Here is a 19332-nt window from a genome sequence, read left to right on the forward strand (position 1 = left end):
CATGCGGCCCGAGTCCCCTTGCTTTCCTCTCCACTCTCCATTCCACTATCTAATGAAGGAAAAGTCCCCAAAAAGGTCCTTAAGAAATAGAAAGCATTTCTAAGGGTGCACTTTTTTTCTAGCACTATATAATTAAAAGAAAAAGTACAATTTGTTTGTCTAATAAAGATGTGCTGTGCTTCTCCCCTGCTGTGCATGTACGTGTAGCTAAAGTCCTTCTAATGCCAGTCTTGCTACTCAGCAGCCATCTTTGAAACATGCCTGGGCAGTTATCTTGAAACGCTGAATGAATGAGGAGAGAGGGTAAACATTCATTTGGATGCTAACAAGGGTGTAAACCGCGCATTAGAGAGTCCAAAGTCAAGGCAGATTGTTGACTGGTGTGCATTGTGGCTTGTTGCACCAAAGCACTGAACAGGTGTAGAAGTAATTCACATTACAGCAAGGCTTAAAAAGTTTTTTTTAAGTACCTTTACCCACATTTTTACTACCATAATTAGTGCTGTGCTTACGGGTTAGAGCAACAACATGACAGCAGATATGTTTCCCATTACCTAGCCGTCTTTACTGTCCACATGGATTTCTGCTCAGAATTCTTTGAGCCTGTTTCCTCTTATGTAATGGCTCTGTTGTAACCATCTTCTTTTTTCGTTTTCTTTTGCCTCTGCAGGGATACAACAGTCCAGACTCTGACCTTACAGCCCTCGGTGCGAGATGGCATCATTACATATGAGGACTCCCCTCTGGTCAGTTAGTTTTTTTTTTCCCCATGTTCACAGATGCCACAGATGTATATTGTGGTAGACATGATCATCACCACAAATCAAGTTGTGTTGGAATCGTTTTATTCTGTATGGTTTTATTTGTTTTTGCCACATAGAAAGCATGTTCTTATTTACCTGAGAGTTCTGGATGTTTTGTAAGGTACAAGTACATTTGAAATGTAACTCAGTCAGTTTAATTCTTAGTGTGAACTATTAGAAGTGTTCTAAAAGCCATCTTTTGTGATGAAGAAAGCCTGTGCAGAGATTTGAGAATTGGACTAATGTGCTCAACTGTTTTTGTGTAATTACAGGAATCTAAATGAGCTGTCTGATGGAGTTTTAGTAAGACCCATAAAGACACTGTTACAATAGTCCACTAAAAAGAAATCTGTGCACATATTTATTTATTTTTGTATCAGTTTTAGACAGACATCCTGCGGATTATGAATGTGTAGGCCAGTTTGATATATGTATTCACCACATGAACTCTTTCTATCTGGGACAGCATCTTCATCATCAGCTTTTTCACAACTGTAACAACAGACATCCATACATTTTTGCTATAGTTTTAAGATTAAGGTTAATAGGCTGATTTTTTTTTAATTGTCTTTATATGACTATCGATATTTAGGTCAGTCAATAATTATTTCAAGATTTCTTGCCTGGTTTGAGAATTTAAGCAACATTCGTCTAGATAGGTTAGAGACTTTAATTCTTTTTTCTTTAGAGGTGAAAAAAATATACCTCAGTCCTTTCTTTCAATTTCAGGAAGTTTGGGCACATCCACTCATTAATTTCAAGTGTAGGGCTCAGTAGTCCTGAGGTGACACTGATGTGTGCGGTGTGAATAAGAATGAAATGTAATATGAATGCAACATCTGAGATAGAGAAAGGGTGTATATGTAAGTATGAAAGATCCAAGGATGGAGCCTTGAGGACTCATACATGTAAATATATAATATTATGTATAACAGTATGTGAATGCTCAGGGACTGTCATTGGATTCCACTTATGATTACCAGTGATTTGTCTTATTTTCTGGACTTTTTAGTGAAAGATACAAAATCATCAATAGTGTATTACGTTTCTGGGTGCAGTGGCACAGAGTTGTGTGTGAACATTATTTGTTGTTTTTTAATCTCAGAGAAAGATATCCATCTTGGCCATTTTAGATCAAGATTTTAAAAAAGGATTATTTTGCTTGACAATGGCAGGCTTCTTAATGGTTTACTCCATGAAATACATGAAAATAAAAATACATAATAGTAGCTTTGTTGTTCTAATCGCCAGCAGAGAAGAAACTGTGGTATTTGTGTCTCCCATATGCCTAAGAACTTTCTCAACTTATGTGTCGAATAAGCAGCTTTCATAGGAGCATATCTGATGACTTCTCAGAACACAGTGTCCAGAGCTTTTAGTACATTGTGATGCACACCTACACAATCCCAAAATTAGGACTACTTAGTCAAAATAAGTGAAAAAACCTGTGAGGGTGGATTGTGAATGTGTAGGCCAGTTTGATATATGTATTCACCACATGAACTCTTTCTATCTGGGACAGCATCTTCATCATCAGCTTTTTCCCAACTGTAACAGCAGTTGTGCTTTTTTGTTAGTCAAATGGCATGTGTGTGTATGTTTGTGTGTGTTGTCTGTGTTCAGGTAAAGGCAGTGAAGTTTGGCCATGTGTTAGTGATAGATGAGGCCGACAAAGCTCCTACAAACGTCACCTGCATTCTCAAAACCCTGGTGGAGAGCGGAGAGATGATCCTGGCTGATGGACGCAGAATCATCTCAGGTGCACTCATACGCACATTCATGCATGCACACACCTTGACAGCAGACATGTCCCAGATTCAGAACGAGAACTGTTTTTACGACGAATTAACGACTGCATGTACTACAAGGCAAACACGAGTGGAACATCAGATGCAGGCCACTGAAGGAAGCTTAGGATAAAAGCCTTTATGGACAGGTACCAACAGATTTTGGATCACGCTGCTCTGTAAACATTTAGTTTTTCCACATATTCCCATGTAATCACATGGGCTGCTGACAGCTACTCCATTCCTGAGAGGCTCATCCTCCTAGTGGAATGTAAACGCAATCTTGAGACTTCATAAACACGACCTTCAGGCTGTCAGCGTAGTAGAGGTGTGTGTGAAAATCTGTGACACAAATTAAAACACTGAGAGTAAAAAAGGAGATTCATACAGAAACAGACTGAGATGAAACTGTGCTTGTTTTGGTCATGTGTAGACAACAACTGTCTGTTCCACAGGTCCACGTGAAGCCGAGGGGAGGCCTGACACCATAATTATGCACCCAGACTTCAGGATGATCGTCCTCGCTAACAGACCTGGTTTTCCTTTTCTGGGCAATGACTTCTTTGGAGCTCTAGGTACCCAAAAACACACGCACAACTGAAACTGAGGCTTTTCCTACAACATTAATACCCCAACACATTAAAAATAGATAAACACTTAACTTTTTTTTTTGCCCTGGGTATCGAATATTGTATATGGAGAGAAACACATTAAATTCTGTCTTGTATTTTGTACCAGGCGATATTTTTAGCTGCCATGCTGTGGACAACCCGAAGCCCAAAGCGGAGCTGGCTATGCTAAAACAGTATGGCCCCGATGTTCCCGATGCTACGTTGCAAAAGCTCGTGGCAGCCTTTGGAGAGCTCAGGTCCTTGGCCGACCAGGGTACCATCAACTACCCCTATTCTACTAGAGAGGTGGTCAACATTGTCAAACACCTCCAGGTAGGAAGACACACTGAAATACGGTACATACTGACTACCTTTTATTAATAATTCATAACATTTATGCGACCTGAATCCTGAACTGCTAGTGCTTTAATAATGTAAGAGAGTCTCCTCAAAATATAGCTGTCTCCGAGAGGAGAGAGGGTGTCTGTGCTTTGGTCCACTTTCAGAAGCTTACAGCTTAAACATACAGCTAACTGTCAGTTAAAGGGATCAACGGTATCTCCATGTTTTTATCCTCTTGTAAAGTGGCGTTACTTGACTGAGAGTTCAAAAAAATCGAATCTATGTTTTAGCTCTGTTCCTTTAAGCCAGGTTTCTTCTGATTGGCTATCAATGATATAAAAAAAAGAGGTTTGAGTAACAGGTGGGTGGGGCTTCCGCGCCCCCAGCCAGACCTCTATGCCTGAGATGACCATATTAAATATGCCCCCTCTCTACTAGGAATGTCACAATACAGGAAATGTAGTAGTCTGTACCTTTACCAATATAATTAAGATATTGCATGTACTTAAACCTGAACTTTGTTTTGAAGAAAAAAACATCTAAACAAGAAGGATAATACTTTGGATGTTCTTACTATATGTAACAACATATGTTACTAACTCAGTAACATATAGTAACTATATGTTACTAACTGAAATTTTGTCAACTTGAATTCTTTGAACAGATGGTTTTAGGTCTGTCACTATACTGCAAGTATTTCCTGCCTGGGTCTGAGAAGCATGATAGGATTGTTTGCATATTGCCCTTGGTCATCTGCTTCAAATGAAAAGTGCTTCCATACTAAACTCTTATCTTTCTTATAACCATGTCAGAGCAGAGCTGTGACAACAGCTGGACTAGTCACCATCTTCCATTGCAGTTATTGCTATTCCTTGCACACTTTTTCTTGAACTTGTGGGTGTCCTTCTTTTCATTCATCAGCATGACTAGAACATTGAGAAGACTATGCTGCCCCAGCTGGTACATGTACTATCTACTGTACCTGTAGTACTAAAACAAAAAAAAGTATTATTATAGAACTTTGGTATCTAGAAATAGCAGTATTGATGTTCATGGCATCCCCTCTGTTACATCAGACAGAGCTACAGAAGTGTGAAACAAAGCATTTAGAGCAGTCTGACGTGTGAACCTTTGACTCATGTGGATTACTTGTACATAGCTTTTTTTTTTTTTTTAATTTAGAATTTCCCAGAAACAAAGAAAATACAGTTTTTAAATAAGGAACGTAATATAAAACAACCTATAAGAAAACAAATAAACATCATGTAGTTAAAAAAAAAAAATTAAAAAAAAATAAAAAAAAATAAAAAAAATATATATATATATATATATATACTTGTACATAGCTTAAACACATTACTTCAAACCTTGACCATGTTTTTATAAGAGCATGCACCACTGGAGCGTTATATACAACCTTGGATCCAAAATGGTTTGTATACTGTGTAAAATGAAATTAAAAATAGAAATCATCATTTTATTCAGAAAATATATCAAATTTTTAAATTAAGACATTTTACTATTTAATGAAAACAAATGAGGGCATTTTGAATTTGATAACAGCAACACGTCTTTTAAAAGTTATGATTAGGGCAATGCTGGAAAGGTAAGTGGTGCTATTGTAGAAACAGACGGCTGGCGGAACATTGTGCAGCTAATTGGGTTCATTGGTTAGTAACATGTTAGGGTGTAAAAAGAGCGTCTCAGAGAGGCAGAGATTCTCAGAAGTGAAGATGGGTACCAGTGTGCAAAAAGCTAATATCTCATCATCCTCAGTACATAATGTCATCAGAAGAGTCAGAGAAACTGGGGAAATCTCTTTGCCCGAGGGATAAGGCTGAAAATCAATAATAAATGAACATGATCTCCAGGCCCTCAGGCAGCACTGCAGTGAAAACAGATGTGATTCTTGGGGTTCAGTAACACAGTTCACTGTGCCATCCACAAATACAGGTTAAAGCTCTATCGTGTGAACAAAATCCTTACACACCACTGTTGTCTCTGGGCCAAAGCTTTTTTAAGTGAAAACTGTTCTGTGGTCAGAGAAATCAAAATTTGAAATTCTTTTTGGAAAACATGGACACTGCGTCCTCTGGACTAAAAAGTAGAATCTTATCATGGCTCATTTATTGGCAGCTTGGAAAGGTACCATCCATACTATAAGGTAAATACAGGTTTTACCACAAGATCCAGGTGTCTTTTTCAGGAAAAGCCTTGCGTATTTCAGCTAGACAATGATAGAAAGCATACTCCATATATATTATAATGGCATGGCTTCATAATAGAAGAGTCAGAGGGCTTTCATCAAATGAAGCATCGTGACACAAAAATAGGACCAAGAAGAACCAGGACCGTTGAGCAGCTAAACTCTTATATGAGACAAGAATGGGATAGCGTTCCTCTCCCAAAAGTCCAAGAGCTCTCTTCTCAATTCCTAAACTTTTAAAGACTGATGTTAAAAGAAGAGGCGATGCTACACTGTGATAAAAATGGCCCAGTCACAACTGTTTTTGAGACCTGTAGCTGCCATCAAATTCAAAATGCTCTTATTTCTTTTCTTAAAATGATACTTTTTCTCAGTTTAAACATTCAATATATTTTCTGTATTCTCTTGTAAGTAAAATGTGGCTTAGGTAAGATATGCAAATCACTGCATTTTTTTTAATATACATTTTTCACAGTGTACCGAATCTTTTTGTAATTTGTGATGTGTATATCATAAAGACAAGCATAATGGCTCCGCCTTAAATTGCCTGATGCAGGACTGTGGTTTCCAACATTAAAATAATTAGTATCATATGTTACATTGGCTGTGCTCTTAAAAGGAATTTTCCAGTCCATTCCATAGGAGCTTAAAAGTCCCTCCACCCTCATTTGTCATGTCTTTCTTTCTCCGGCCACCGATTCCTCTCTTTAACCCTCTAATTTCCTAGTATTCAGAGCCCACAGATGTGCACCACAAACCGACTTAGGAGATAGGCGAGATGATCATCAATATGTCATCAAAGCGACATATTTGTATAGTATAAAATTGCTAGACTTTCTTCAATGAGTAGATGTTTTGTTTTACATTTAGAATGATATTTTACAAGGTTTTAGAAGTGATTGTCACCATATTTTCAAATCTTTTTTATCCCTTTGATACCATAGTCTTTTGAGCAGCTACTCCGTTTTCCACCTTCAGACGAACAGTATGGAGCCACATTACAGAGCGCATGCTGTTTACATTAACAGTCTCCCACCATCAATAGCTATAAGCTGCTGTTTACCATCATCCTCTCAGCTCAATCATCTGGAAAAAGAAAAGCAAGTGAATGGCTGCATGCAGAGCTGTCACATTACCATGCCTCCTTGTGGTTACATTCTTCAGAAATGTACACGCTATAGAGCACAAAAAGGACAGACTCCAAAAGAAGAGAAGGAGAGGGGATTAAGCATTAAAGCTTGCACTATAGATCAACAGTTTAGTGTACAGAGACCAGCTCATATTTGAGTGACCTCCCAGTTCTTTCATCCATCACCACCATTATTGGTGTCTGAATGACTGGGTGTGACAGGGAATCATTTCAATTTAGCTGTACTCTAAATAGCTCGTTTTATGCCTTCATTGCTATTTTAACCTTAATTTATACCATCGTGATCGATGCAGCCCAGTGCTCTATAGTCAGCTGTAACCTACTGGGAGAGACTGCTATTGACTGTGCAGCGATTCACTGGACTGTATAAGTACACTGTAATATGGAGGCTTAAAAGTGCAATTATGGTCCTAATAATGGCATGAAGATTACTCACATCAGAACTGAAGATGTATTGCAGTAAGGAGTTGAAAGGGCAGGGGATGCATTCGTATTTGCAGCTATTATGTTAATTTCCACCTTGCTGTCAAGCACTTCTATGCCTGGAAATATAGTCTGAAAAATTTCTGAAATATTCAATAACTGTCAAGTACTGAAAGCAGCTATCAAATTAGATTTGTAATGTCTGTCTTTACTTCTCCCTTCATTGCTTATTCATAATACTCTAATCAGACAAACATGGTATATTACACTTATTGTTCATATTTTTTTACATTACCAAAAACAGATCTTAAAAATAAGTATGTTGGTAAAGGTGTTAAATATTCAGTGTGCACACAAACAGTTCCAAACCCCTGTGCTGGTTTGGTATTGTAAAAAAAAAAAAAAAGAAAGTCTGTCACCAAAATCTTCACTCCAACAATGTTTTAGGTTGTTGTCTGCTTATATAAAAGAAAGCATCAGAAATCTGCTGTTTTAAAAAAGACCATTTCTTCTTTCCTCTATTGTCTGTCATACTGTAAATATATTCTTCCAGTGGTGGATTCTCATATTAAACTGGCGTAAGTATCAAATATTGAAGTCAGCATGTATACAAGTAATCCAAGGACTGCTCTAAGCTGCCAGGAAACATCACTTGTACAGTACGTAGGTAGTATCATTCTCAAATGTGCCACCATGTTTGCTTTGTAATACAGAAAATGCTTTTAGGCATTAGAACTGGAGTCTGTAATTATCATCAAAGACGGAGCAAAGATGCTGTTGTCTGTCATTGTTCAGAGTTTAGAGATGACTAATCTTCGTTTCTTATGTCTTATCCCAAACTTTCCCTGCGTTGACCCCTGTTAAGGAGCTGAAAATCATATTAATTTTCCTTGTCTCTGCCCCCTTTTCCATAACTCCCACCTCCCACCTGTCATTATCATTGTTTCTCCCCCTCCTACTCTCTGTGTCCTTCCTTCCTCTTCCTTTTCTTTCCCTGGTGACCCTTCCTCTTTTACTTCCTCTTCTCTGGCCTTTCCTTCCTACTCTCCTTTACCTCCCGCTAGAAATTTCCCGATGAGGGTCTGGCCAACGTGGTGAGAAACGTCTTTGACTTTGACTCATACAACAAAGACATGCGGGAGGTTCTAATTGAAGCACTGCACAAGCACGGGATTCCCATTGGAGCCAAGCCCAGCTCTGTCAAGCTGGCTAAGGAGTAAGGCATCGGGAGCACAAGATGTTTGACAAGACACGCGCACACACACACACACACACACACACACACACACACACACACACACACACACACACACACACACACACACACACATTAGAGGCACATCAATTACGTGACACACACACAGACAGAATCAGATTGTTGCACTGTTAGAACTGTGGTCACAGAGCCTCACAGGGGGATAATAATAGCTGGATGGACCAAAATACATGACGAACACATAGTCAACGATGGAGCAGATCAAGATTTGGGGTTTGTCATACTATAAAAGGTGCTAGCTGATGTGTGGCGCTGCTCAGAATGATCGCAGAGTAGAGCCTTATCTCGGATCTTTATCAGTTCCACAGAGGATCCGTTTTTCTTGTTAATCCAAACCTTTATCCCTCATAAAATTAGAAATCTGTCAGAAGCGGTTTTAAATAATGGAACCTAAACTTGTCATTACTTGATTTGTTCAGAGTTTATCTTAGCATGTCAGCTATTTTAAATATATCAAAAACTATCGATGCTTAACACACAGTGGAAATATAATCTAATATGATGCCCATTCAAATGTGAATAATCAACCCTGCTAGCTTCCTCAGTCTGGTAAAGTGATGGCAGACGTGCACAGTGTACAATATTTGCCGTGCATGCAAGATGCTCTTCTCCATTAGTGCATTCTTCACGGTGCTGCCCCTCCTACACAGGCCCCCGGCACACAAATCTGTCTTCTGGTTTGGAGCTGGCTCTGAACGCTGCAAATGAATCACAGAGAAATGTCTCTCTTATTACATATTACAAAGAGATATAGTGAAATACTTCACTAAATTAGTGCGATGCGAGTGGAAGGCACTCTGTAGTGAGCTGAGCAACTCAAAGATGCAGAAGACATGCAGTAGTAATCCTGGCCATGCAATCTTTTAATGCATAGATTTTTCAGCATAATTGTTCCCCCGGAGTTTGTCTTAATGCCAGTGGTTTTTGTTGTGTTGGTAGTTTTGTTGTTGCCTTTCAAAGAACCTTTCCAGAAACTTGCCAACTGAAAGTGGCTTCTGAGAGGTCAGCGGTTTCAGGGACTGTTCCACGTGAGTGTGTGACTGTCAGGCATCATTTTGTAATTTTAAACTGTTGTTGACTGTTGGCATTGAATTCCTGAAAGGCTTGAACTCGGTTGATGCTGCCTTGAACTGTATGAGTGGTTTCTATTAGATCTTTAGGCTTTCATGAAGTCTCCACAATGCTTCCTGAAGTGTTAAATAAACAAAGATCTATTCTAAAACCTATTTATAAGAAAAATCTATTCTGAAATCAACCCCATTGCCTCACAATGTACAGCTTTGTCTTTTAAATAAAGGAAAATATTTGTTTCTTCTGTCTCCTGTGGTTTTATTTAAGTATCACATTTATAAATACACATTCATATCTCATTAACAAGTAAATCCTGAAACAAACAGGGCAGAAACAAGTATTTTCCTGTTATGTCTGTACCGACATCAATCCAAGTCGTTAAATTACTCTTCTGTCATCACCCATCTTAAACACCTTATCAGACTAGTTTCTCTACCCACATCACAGCAAACATTTGTCCATTCAGATTTGGAAATGGAAAACAAAGAGTAATTTCTCTTTCTGCTTTTCCATTCATAGAAATGCTTATGATTAGAGAACTGTCTATCCTCCAGAATTTTTTTTTTTTGTGGTACTGATGCATTTTTCACTCCACCTGCAGCCAATAAGATTCATGGGAAAACCAGTGGACATCTGGTCAGACACAAACACATAGACGCTTGTTCTGAATATGTTGACTTTAGCCTTTCTTGAGACAATGGGATCACATTTCAAAGTCTTTCTTTTAAAAATCTAGCTTGTAACAGGATAAGGCTCACATCTGAAGTCAGTTTGTGGCAGCCACGTTGAGCCCTTAAGTAGGCTGAGTTCATCTTAATTGATGTGGGCAAGCAAAATCGTTTCCCATTTCCAAAATGAGAAATCACAACATCAGTACCCACACCCAGAAAAAAACAAAAAACTTCCATGCATCTGTGCCAGTACTTTCTTATTATAAATTACATTTTGCAGGCCTTACAGTGGAGTTATCATGTGACCTTCAATTTTTAGGTTTCCGCTGCCGGAGGTCAAGATGACAGGATATTGGACCATAAACCAAGGTGGCAACACTCGACGCAAACTACTGTGTCCCACGGACACACGGCCCATAGATGTCAAGGTATACACATGAAGACAGGTTATTACAGTGTGATGCCCCACACTTCTCGTGTATTGGACCAGTACTCAAAGTGAGTGTCTGTGGTTATCTTACATTCCTCCCAGCTACAAAAGACTGACAGCAGTGAGTTTTTAACGTAAGAAATGTATCAAGATGTTCATCCACAACCCAAATGGTTCCTCTGGTTACATTGCTTATCAAATGTACTCTTTTAACTCTTTCGCACTTAAGCTGCAAGCAGAACACTAGAGTGTGCCATGTTGTTGCAATAGTATGACTTGTTTTGATATATTGTGAGTACGTGCGCACTGCTATAAGTGTCTGACGTCTGTTTCCAGGGCCCAGTGTTTCTGCGTGTCCAGAAGTACCCCTGCAACAGGCAGGAAAGCAGGGCTTTGAGTTTCACTGAAGAGAAAGCCCACTGGCAGATTCCCATGAATGAAGTTAACATCATCTGTGACGTCACCACCAAAGATGGTATTATACAAGCAAACACAAACTTGCGCACGTTATTAAGCAGTCCCTCCTCGAGTCTGTGTTATCAGATGTTCTTTTCTTTGTGATGCTTTAGAGATTTCAGTGGGTGAAGCATCATGAAGTAAATAAGGTGCTATATACAGGAAGGAATAACAACAATAAAAAACGTTTACCCTAGGCCTCAGTGTGTGTGTGGACAGTACAGGATGAAGCAAGGAAACTGTTTGAAGTATGTACTGGAAACAGTGTGCAGCTGTGTAAGGGAGAGGAAAAGCACAAGATATGCAGTGACAGTGATCATAAACTGGAAGAAGACAGGATACCATTAACATGACATAATGAAGAATGGATTCATGTATTTAAAAAGTAATTAGACCAATAGGAAAATCACTAACGACAGAAGAACATTTAAAAAAAAACACCTGGAAATTTAACAAGGTAATTAAAAATTCCTAATTATAGAATTTTTAGTAAAATTAAAAACAAAAAGATATTAGAAGAGATTGGATTTTTAATACTGTTTTTTTCCCCTGAGTTATTGGTTCTTGAGTTATTAAGGATGGAGTTACTGTTACAACTTTTCAGTAATTTACAGTTTAAAGTAGTTGGAAACTTACCACGGACACACGGTTAGACTTTGCGCCATGTTTGTTCAGCTGTGGTGCTACTCTGCTACATGTGCTGCAGGCAGTGCTGAGAGGACGTAACTCTGCTTAACAAACTATGTGATGACACCATTTGTAAATCACCCCAGATGTCTTTTTCTGCACCATGCTCTATAAAAGAGACAATCACAAGTGTTACATTGATGCACAAGGGTGGCTGTTGCACAGGAGGTAGAGCAGGCTATCTACTAATTGGAAAAGTGGTGGTTGGATTCCTGGCTGCTCCAGTCTGCATGCCAAATATCCTCGGGCAAGATACTAATCCCATTAGATACAAAAGAACTTAAACATAGAAGAAAAAAGTGCTGGAGTGAATGGGTGAATGAGGGATCTTATATTAGGTGCTTTGAGTGCTCTAGAAGAATAGAAAGGCGCTGTATAAGAATCAGTCCATACATACTGGACAACATATATCCTCATATCTTTGCAGTAAGTCCATACTGGCCGATGATATCAACTAACCAATATATAAGAAAACATAGAAGTTTATAGAAGCTTTATATCAGCTTTAGGTGGCCTAATCAGAAGCATACTGAAAAGCACCTGTCAGACTTCACATTGGAGGTAAAAAAGAAAAAAAAAAAACCTTTAAAGCAAGCCTCACACCATGCGAGCCATCTTAAAACACCTGTATGCACTCAGTTGGGTAGCTATTTTGAAACTTTATCTAAGTGTATTTAGATTTATTTCAGTATTCATCAGGATTTACAAACTTTACATGTACAGAATTTCCTTAAAAATCCGATTTTAAACTTCAAAGGTTTGCTGAATTCACCCCCAAATAAGTTTTTGGTCTCCTGCAGAATTCTTTCATCAGTTCAATCCAGAATCACTTGAGTGCCATGTGTCCATTATAACATCGGTTGTGTCAGAAATCACCCCTACAGTGTATTTATTAATCCCTATATATTCGATCAATGATGACCACCCCTAATTTCAGATTGTCACCATTTTGCATCGACACGACAGCTGCAGAGTAACATTACTCTATTTAATTAGCACCTTGCATTCTGGGAAATGTACTGCCTGTTGCAGTAGCTCAATTCAGAGAATGCATTCAATCTTTGTTTTGACAGATGTGCTGTATGTGGCCACCTGTAACCCAGTGTCCCTGTACTCCATGAAGGAGCGTGGGGAAACTATCAAGTGCATAGAGCTCTACGATGTCTTCCCCAGGACCATCAGTGGTGTCTGGCAGCCCTTTGTTACGGTTGCTCCACTTGGGAGTCCACTGGATGGACAGGTGGTGCTGCACGAGGAACAGGTTGGCAGACAAATATATACACATGTACACAAAGACATATTTGCATGATTAGATTGCATTAGATCGAGTGAATGAAATTAATGTACCCAATGAGATTTTCATTGTTAATGTTACACATTTTCACCACAGCCCAATGGCCGTTTATCCAAACTGCTCTAAATGCCTGTTCAAAGGGAAGTGGGGTTTGGGGCTTGCTCTGTGCTGACATTTCTCACACACTCCCTAAAAGGCTTGTAGCTTGTAACACTTAACATACCTATGGACAAGGTGACATTTTTCAGTTTTTGCCCACTTTGATCAGTTTGTACATTTTGCTATGTTATCATGATTTCAGTTTTCAACCATAGACTGTATACAAAAGTATTTTGACGACCATCATGAGGTTGAAGTCATTATGTCAAAGTGTCTGGCTTCGCTAGCAGGTTGATTCATATACAGTATGAGTGCATCACACAAATAGATGTGCTAGCACAAGGTACTCCATAAAAAGGAAACACTGGATCATCACAGTATAGCACAAAGTCAGTTAACCTTCAGGGATATCTCTCTGTCCAGTTAGGAACCATAAACCATTATGAATCTATTTCACCTGCTTTGGTGCAAATGAAGGTGACAGCAGGTGCACTGGAGTAGCAACTCCAGGTGGTGGCCACAGACCGTTCTTCTTTATTTATCAACAATACCTGGTATGGTGCCAGGCGCTTTTATAAATGTGGTCAGGAAACCTCATGTCCTTGAAGTGATTGGTCTGTCTTAGACAGGTGGTAGTGGAGCCTCCGTGACTGGTCAAATATACGTTTGGGTGTTGCTAACTTTAACAGCATCAAACTTGACTGGCTTTTGCAATTGATATAAACGTCTGAGTTCCAGAAGATGATTTATTCATCAAAGCAAATATTATCAATGTAACTAAAGATAATGCAGCACTTGATCCTTTTATTGATGTCACACAGATACATACAGGTCATTTCCTAAAAAAGGGAAATGAACTATTAACATTCTATTACATGTATGTGATTATTACAGATGTAATTCATATTTCAGAGTAGTAATTGTAAATTACTTCGTGTAATCAAGATGAGAGACCACGGCTATAAAAGCGAAGGTGGATTTGGGAAGCCTGTCGCAGCCATGTCCTGTCCGTTTACGCGACCAACCCATTGCGGAAGGTGCAAGATTGATAAGGAGAGTCCTCAGAATTCAGCGTATATTGCGGGATAGACAGGATCCTTTAGCTCAGCGCGACTTTACTTAACCAACTTGTTGACGAGGGGGTGCAGGACCACCACCTGTCTTTTTTTCCTCTGCCCTTTTCTTGGTTGCTGTTATGAACAAACTAACAGAGTATTACAGGCCAGTATTACCTTGCCAAGAGACGCAAAGCAATCTAAGAGATAAATATTACCATTCTGTAGAATACTCCTGTATTCCACTTTTACTTGTTCCCATGTTCTTGTGGGTCCTGTTGTGGCTCTAATGTGAAAGGGGATATAATATAACATATTATAATATAATATAATGCCATATGATATTGGACAATATAGTGTCATATGATAGATCTACCCTACCGCCTACTGGTGTTGGCCAGAGGGGCCGATGGCGCGATATGGCAGCCTGGCTACAACCGTAGCTGCCTCCACCAGTGTGTGAATGTGGGAGTGAATGAATAGTGGTATCGTAAAGCGCTTTGGGTGCCTTGGAAAGCGCTATATAAATCCAATCCATTATTATTATTATTATTAAATTACCTACGAGTTTGATTTGTCAGCAACTTTCTGCCAGCCCTCTCTCCTTGCTTTTGCAGCCTTTGCAGTGTTCTCTTGCGTTTTAATTAAACTCTGAAACTCCTGAAATCCCTCACTCAAGACTACAGCACCCCCAGTGGTCAAAACCCACAACAGTGTGTCTTCAAGGTAGTGGAGGGGAGTCAAAACAAAAACAACAAAACCAAAAACACACACACACACACACATAAATGAAAAGAATCACCATTAAGTATGTTTTGTAGTTTTAGTGGTATAGAAAGGGTGCACTTGCATCTGTTGGTCTTCACTGAGGAACCCTAGTCTAACCATTTTTGTCTAACGTTCTTGTTTACAATCCAGTAACCGGACACTTACACAACACTGGTATTTAAACTTTTTTTTTTTTTATTTCTTGAGGACAACCACAGATTCCTCACAGATTTAAAATAGCTGTGCAGAAGTCCGCTTCTTAAAATGGTTGGAGGTTAGTGGTTGTTGAGTCGGTCGTTGAATCCCTCTTACCCCGTAAGACCCTGTCCTATGACAGCAGAGTGTCAGACAAGAACAATGTGTGTAGGCTGTTTCTCCGACCAGAACACTTCCACAGCTGGTGCATATTAGGCAAGAGGAGGACTTCTAAAAATACTGTGGCGATGGATCATGTTACGTCTGTCTAAAAATGAAGAGGTCCAGACAACATGAAGTTCATTTGCAGGTCATTGGCCTTCCAGGGAGATCAGGGAAACCATCACACACACACACACACACACATTTCACTAGCTGGGCCCACGTCCTCATATTAGGTTTGACAGCATTTTAGTAGGTAAAGGTGAATGCTTGGACATGAAGTGAGCTGCGGTTTGGGGAAGGCCCCGAAGGGGACTGGCAATGGCTCCCGGGCCTGGCAGATCCCCTTGTACTTAAATAGGAGTGAAGAAGTTAAAGAATTGAGAACAAGGAGGGAGGGAGGGTGGGGCACGTAAACGAGAATGAACAGCTTGCAGAACTGTGGGAACCTATATAGATGACGACCGGAAGGAGCGTATTTGGAGGCGTGGTCCCGCTCCTGAAATTCCGATACATAATCTACAGAGGTTGGCCGATTGTGCTAAGCATACACACATGAATGAATGCATCCACAGTCTTGTGAAAGTATTTAAAGACATCACAATGGTACATTTAAGGGTATGAAAACATAGTAGTTATATTTTTATCCCTCAGATACACAAAATCTTAGTGCAGATACATCCACATGCAGGATGCACACGTGTGTTCTCAGATGTACATACTTCCTCCAATGGCAGTGTATGTTTAGAATCAGGAAATGGGGTTTGCCCTCTCTGTCTTCAGTATCACTGTGTGAGTGTCAGGAATGGGAGGCCATAAGGAAACCATTAGCGTGAAGCAGGGTAGCCGGGCCCGAGGCCAGCTCCCCTGTGGCTCCTTCTCATAAAACTCAATTGAAGATGAATCCTTGTGCGTCACAAACGAAAGCCTTTTGCACAGTTCATCCAAAACACACACGCACACACACACACACAAATATCCTGCACACACACACAGAAGCCCATACGGGCAATCGGTTTATCTTTGAATTGAATTAGTTGAAAGTGCAGCAGGCACATTTGTTGAATGTAGAGGAACATCAGCACCCAAACCAGAGGGTTCCACTGGAAGAAGAGCACCCTCTGTTGATGGAGGAACTGTACTGGAGGAAATAAACACTAGGATTTATAGTATTAAACAGAAATGGTCATAAACTGTCTCATAATTAACAAAAACAGGAGACCACACAGGGAATTACAAGTTGAAATCAAGAAATATTTAGTTAATTCAGTGAAACTAATTAAGAAGAAGTCGATCAGCTGTGTGGGTGGTGTAAAAGAGCACAGATGGAGGTTATTGGAAGCAAAAGACAATCCTAGTCACTGATGAGCTCAGGGACAGTTTATCGGTTTTCAGCGTTGTTTTATTATTGTTTTTATCGTTAACTCGGTTTTCCTGGGTCTTTTCAGTGTGTTATGAATAAATCGTATTTTTTTCGGTACCGGTACTAGTTTTATTTTGTTGTATTTATCCGCGACACCTTAAAGGCCGTCCATCCATCCATCCATCCATCTTCATCCGCTTTGTCCGGGGCCGGGTCGCGGGGGCAGCAGCCTAAGCAAAGAGGCCCAGACCTCCCTCTCCCCAGCCACCTCCTCCAGCTTATCCGGGGGAATACCAAGGCGTTCCCAGGCCAGCCGAGAGATATAATCTCTCCAGCGTGTCCTGGGTCTGCCCCGGGGCCTCCTCCCGGTGGGACATGCCTGGAACACCTCACCCAGGAGGCGCCCAGGGGGCATCCTTGTCAGATGCCCGAACCACCTCAGCTGGCTCCTTTCGATGTGGAGCAGCAGCTGCTCTACTCTGAGCCCCTCCCGGATGGCCGAACTTCTCACCCTATCTCTAAGGGAGAGGCCAGCCACCCTTCGGAGGAAGCTCATTTCTGCCGCTTGTATCCGCAATCTCGTTCTTTCGGTCACTACCCACAGCTCGTGGCCATAGGTGAGGGTAGGGACGTAGATCGACCGGTAAATTGAGAGCTTCGCTTTTACACTCAGCTCCCTCTTCACCACGACGGACCGGTGCAGCGTCCGCATTACTGCAGCTGCAGCCCCAATCCGTCTGTCGATCTCCGGCTCCCTTCTCCCATCACTCGCGAACAAGACCCCGAGATACTTGAACTCCTCCACTTGGGGCAGGAACTCATCCCCGACCCGGAGTGGGCACTCCACCCTTTTCCGGCTGAGAACCATGGCCTCAGATTTGGAGGTGCTGATCCTCATTCCCGCTGCTTCACACTCGGCTGCGAACCGTTCCAGTGCGAGCTGGAGGCCCTCACCCGATGAAGCCAACATCATCTGCAAAAATCAGAGATGAGATTCTGAGGCCACCAAAGCGAAAGCCCTCCGCCACTTGGCTGCGCCTAGAAATCCTGTCCATAAAAATTATGAACAGAACCGGAGACAAAGGGCAGCCCTGGCGGAGCCTATCACCCACCGGGAACGAGTCCGACTTATTGCCGGCAATGCGAACCAAGCTCTTGCAACGGTTGTATAGGGATCGAATGGCCTGTAGCAATGGGCCAGACACCCCATATTCCCGCAACACCTCCCACAGGATACCCTGAGGGACACGGTCGAATGCCTTCTCCAAGTCCACAAAACACATGTAGACTGGTTGGGCAAACTCCCATGCACCCTCAAGTATCCTGGAGAGGATAAAGAGCTGGTCCAGTGTTCCGCGACCAGGACGAAAACCGCATTGTTCCTCCTGTATCCGAGGTTCGACTAACGGACGAACTCTCCTTTCCAGCACCCTGGCATAGACTTTCCCAGGGAGGCTGAGGAGTGTGATCTCCCTGTAGTTGGAACACACCCTCCGGTCCCCTTTCTTAAAGATGGGGACCACCACCCCGGTCTGCCAGTCCACAGGTACTGCCCCTGATCTCCACGCAACATTGCAGAGGCGTGTCAACCAGGACAGCCCTACAACGTCCAGAGCCTTCAGGAACTCGGGGCGGACCTCACCAACACCAGGGGCTCTGCCACCAAGGAGTTGTTTAACTGCCTCAGCGACCTCGCCCCCGGAAAATTGTCAGGCGGTGGAAGGAATACTTCGAGGACCTCCTTAATCCCACTGACACGTCTTCCGAGGAGGAAGCAGAGTCTGGGGATGAGGGGAATGACCCACCTTAAAGGCCGGTCCATGAAAATATTGTCGAGCATAAACCGGTCCGTGGCGCAAAAAAGGTTGGGGACCGCTGTCTTAGCAGACTAATAACCAACCTTTTCCATCAATCTTCCAAGTACGCTTGCTGACAACTGTATTCAGTGTTGACAGTTTTGTGTTATACAAAAGTGTTGGATCTCCAAGTGATTAGGCTGTAAAAATGCTGCCCACCTCACTACAGGTTTCCTTTGAACCTTAAAACATGAGAAGACACTCCTAGGTCTTTCAAATAACAAAATATTTCATATAATATGTATTTAGCTTTTTGGACATGTGTTTAGGCACAGAGCTGCCGAGTGATTTGTAGACAAGCAGCTGTATGTTAAAATCAGTGTCCTGAATGACACTACTAGTGCTGGTGTAGTGAGCTTGTATTTTCTTGTCAGCAAGCTTTGTTTGAAAACTGTGTAGTTGTAGTTAGGAAAGTCCTGCAGTGGTGCGTTGTGGTGTAGTGGTGAATGGCATCCAAATAGACAAATTAACACTCTAATTTTTATGGTTTAATTTTAATGGAGAGACAGAATATCATTTAAAAAACACATACCAAAAAACATATTATACAAAAGTTATAATTTGCACCGAGTGAGAAAAGTGTTTGATCCCCTGAAAACCAGCCAGAATTCAGGCTCCTCTCAGTTG

At 41.0% G+C, this 19332-nt stretch overlaps 1 protein-coding gene across 1 annotated transcript in view; it reads left to right on the forward strand.

The window, feature by feature from the left end:
- The window catches only part of vwa8 (von Willebrand factor A domain containing 8), an 86391-nt gene that overhangs the window by 37615 nt on the left and 29444 nt on the right, over nt 1–19332 (forward strand). Inside the window, exons 22-29 of the mRNA XM_026145979.1 lie at nt 671–746; nt 2427–2562; nt 3046–3165; nt 3329–3534; nt 8387–8538; nt 10660–10768; nt 11107–11245; nt 12987–13174. Coding sequence (XP_026001764.1) covers nt 671–746; nt 2427–2562; nt 3046–3165; nt 3329–3534; nt 8387–8538; nt 10660–10768; nt 11107–11245; nt 12987–13174 — 1126 coding nt within the window. The remainder of the gene's footprint in view (nt 1–670; nt 747–2426; nt 2563–3045; nt 3166–3328; nt 3535–8386; nt 8539–10659; nt 10769–11106; nt 11246–12986; nt 13175–19332) is intronic.

This window comes from Astatotilapia calliptera, chromosome 16, assembly GCF_900246225.1.
Source record: "Astatotilapia calliptera chromosome 16, fAstCal1.2, whole genome shotgun sequence".
In the NCBI taxonomy this organism is placed as follows: Eukaryota; Metazoa; Chordata; class Actinopteri; order Cichliformes; family Cichlidae; genus Astatotilapia; species Astatotilapia calliptera.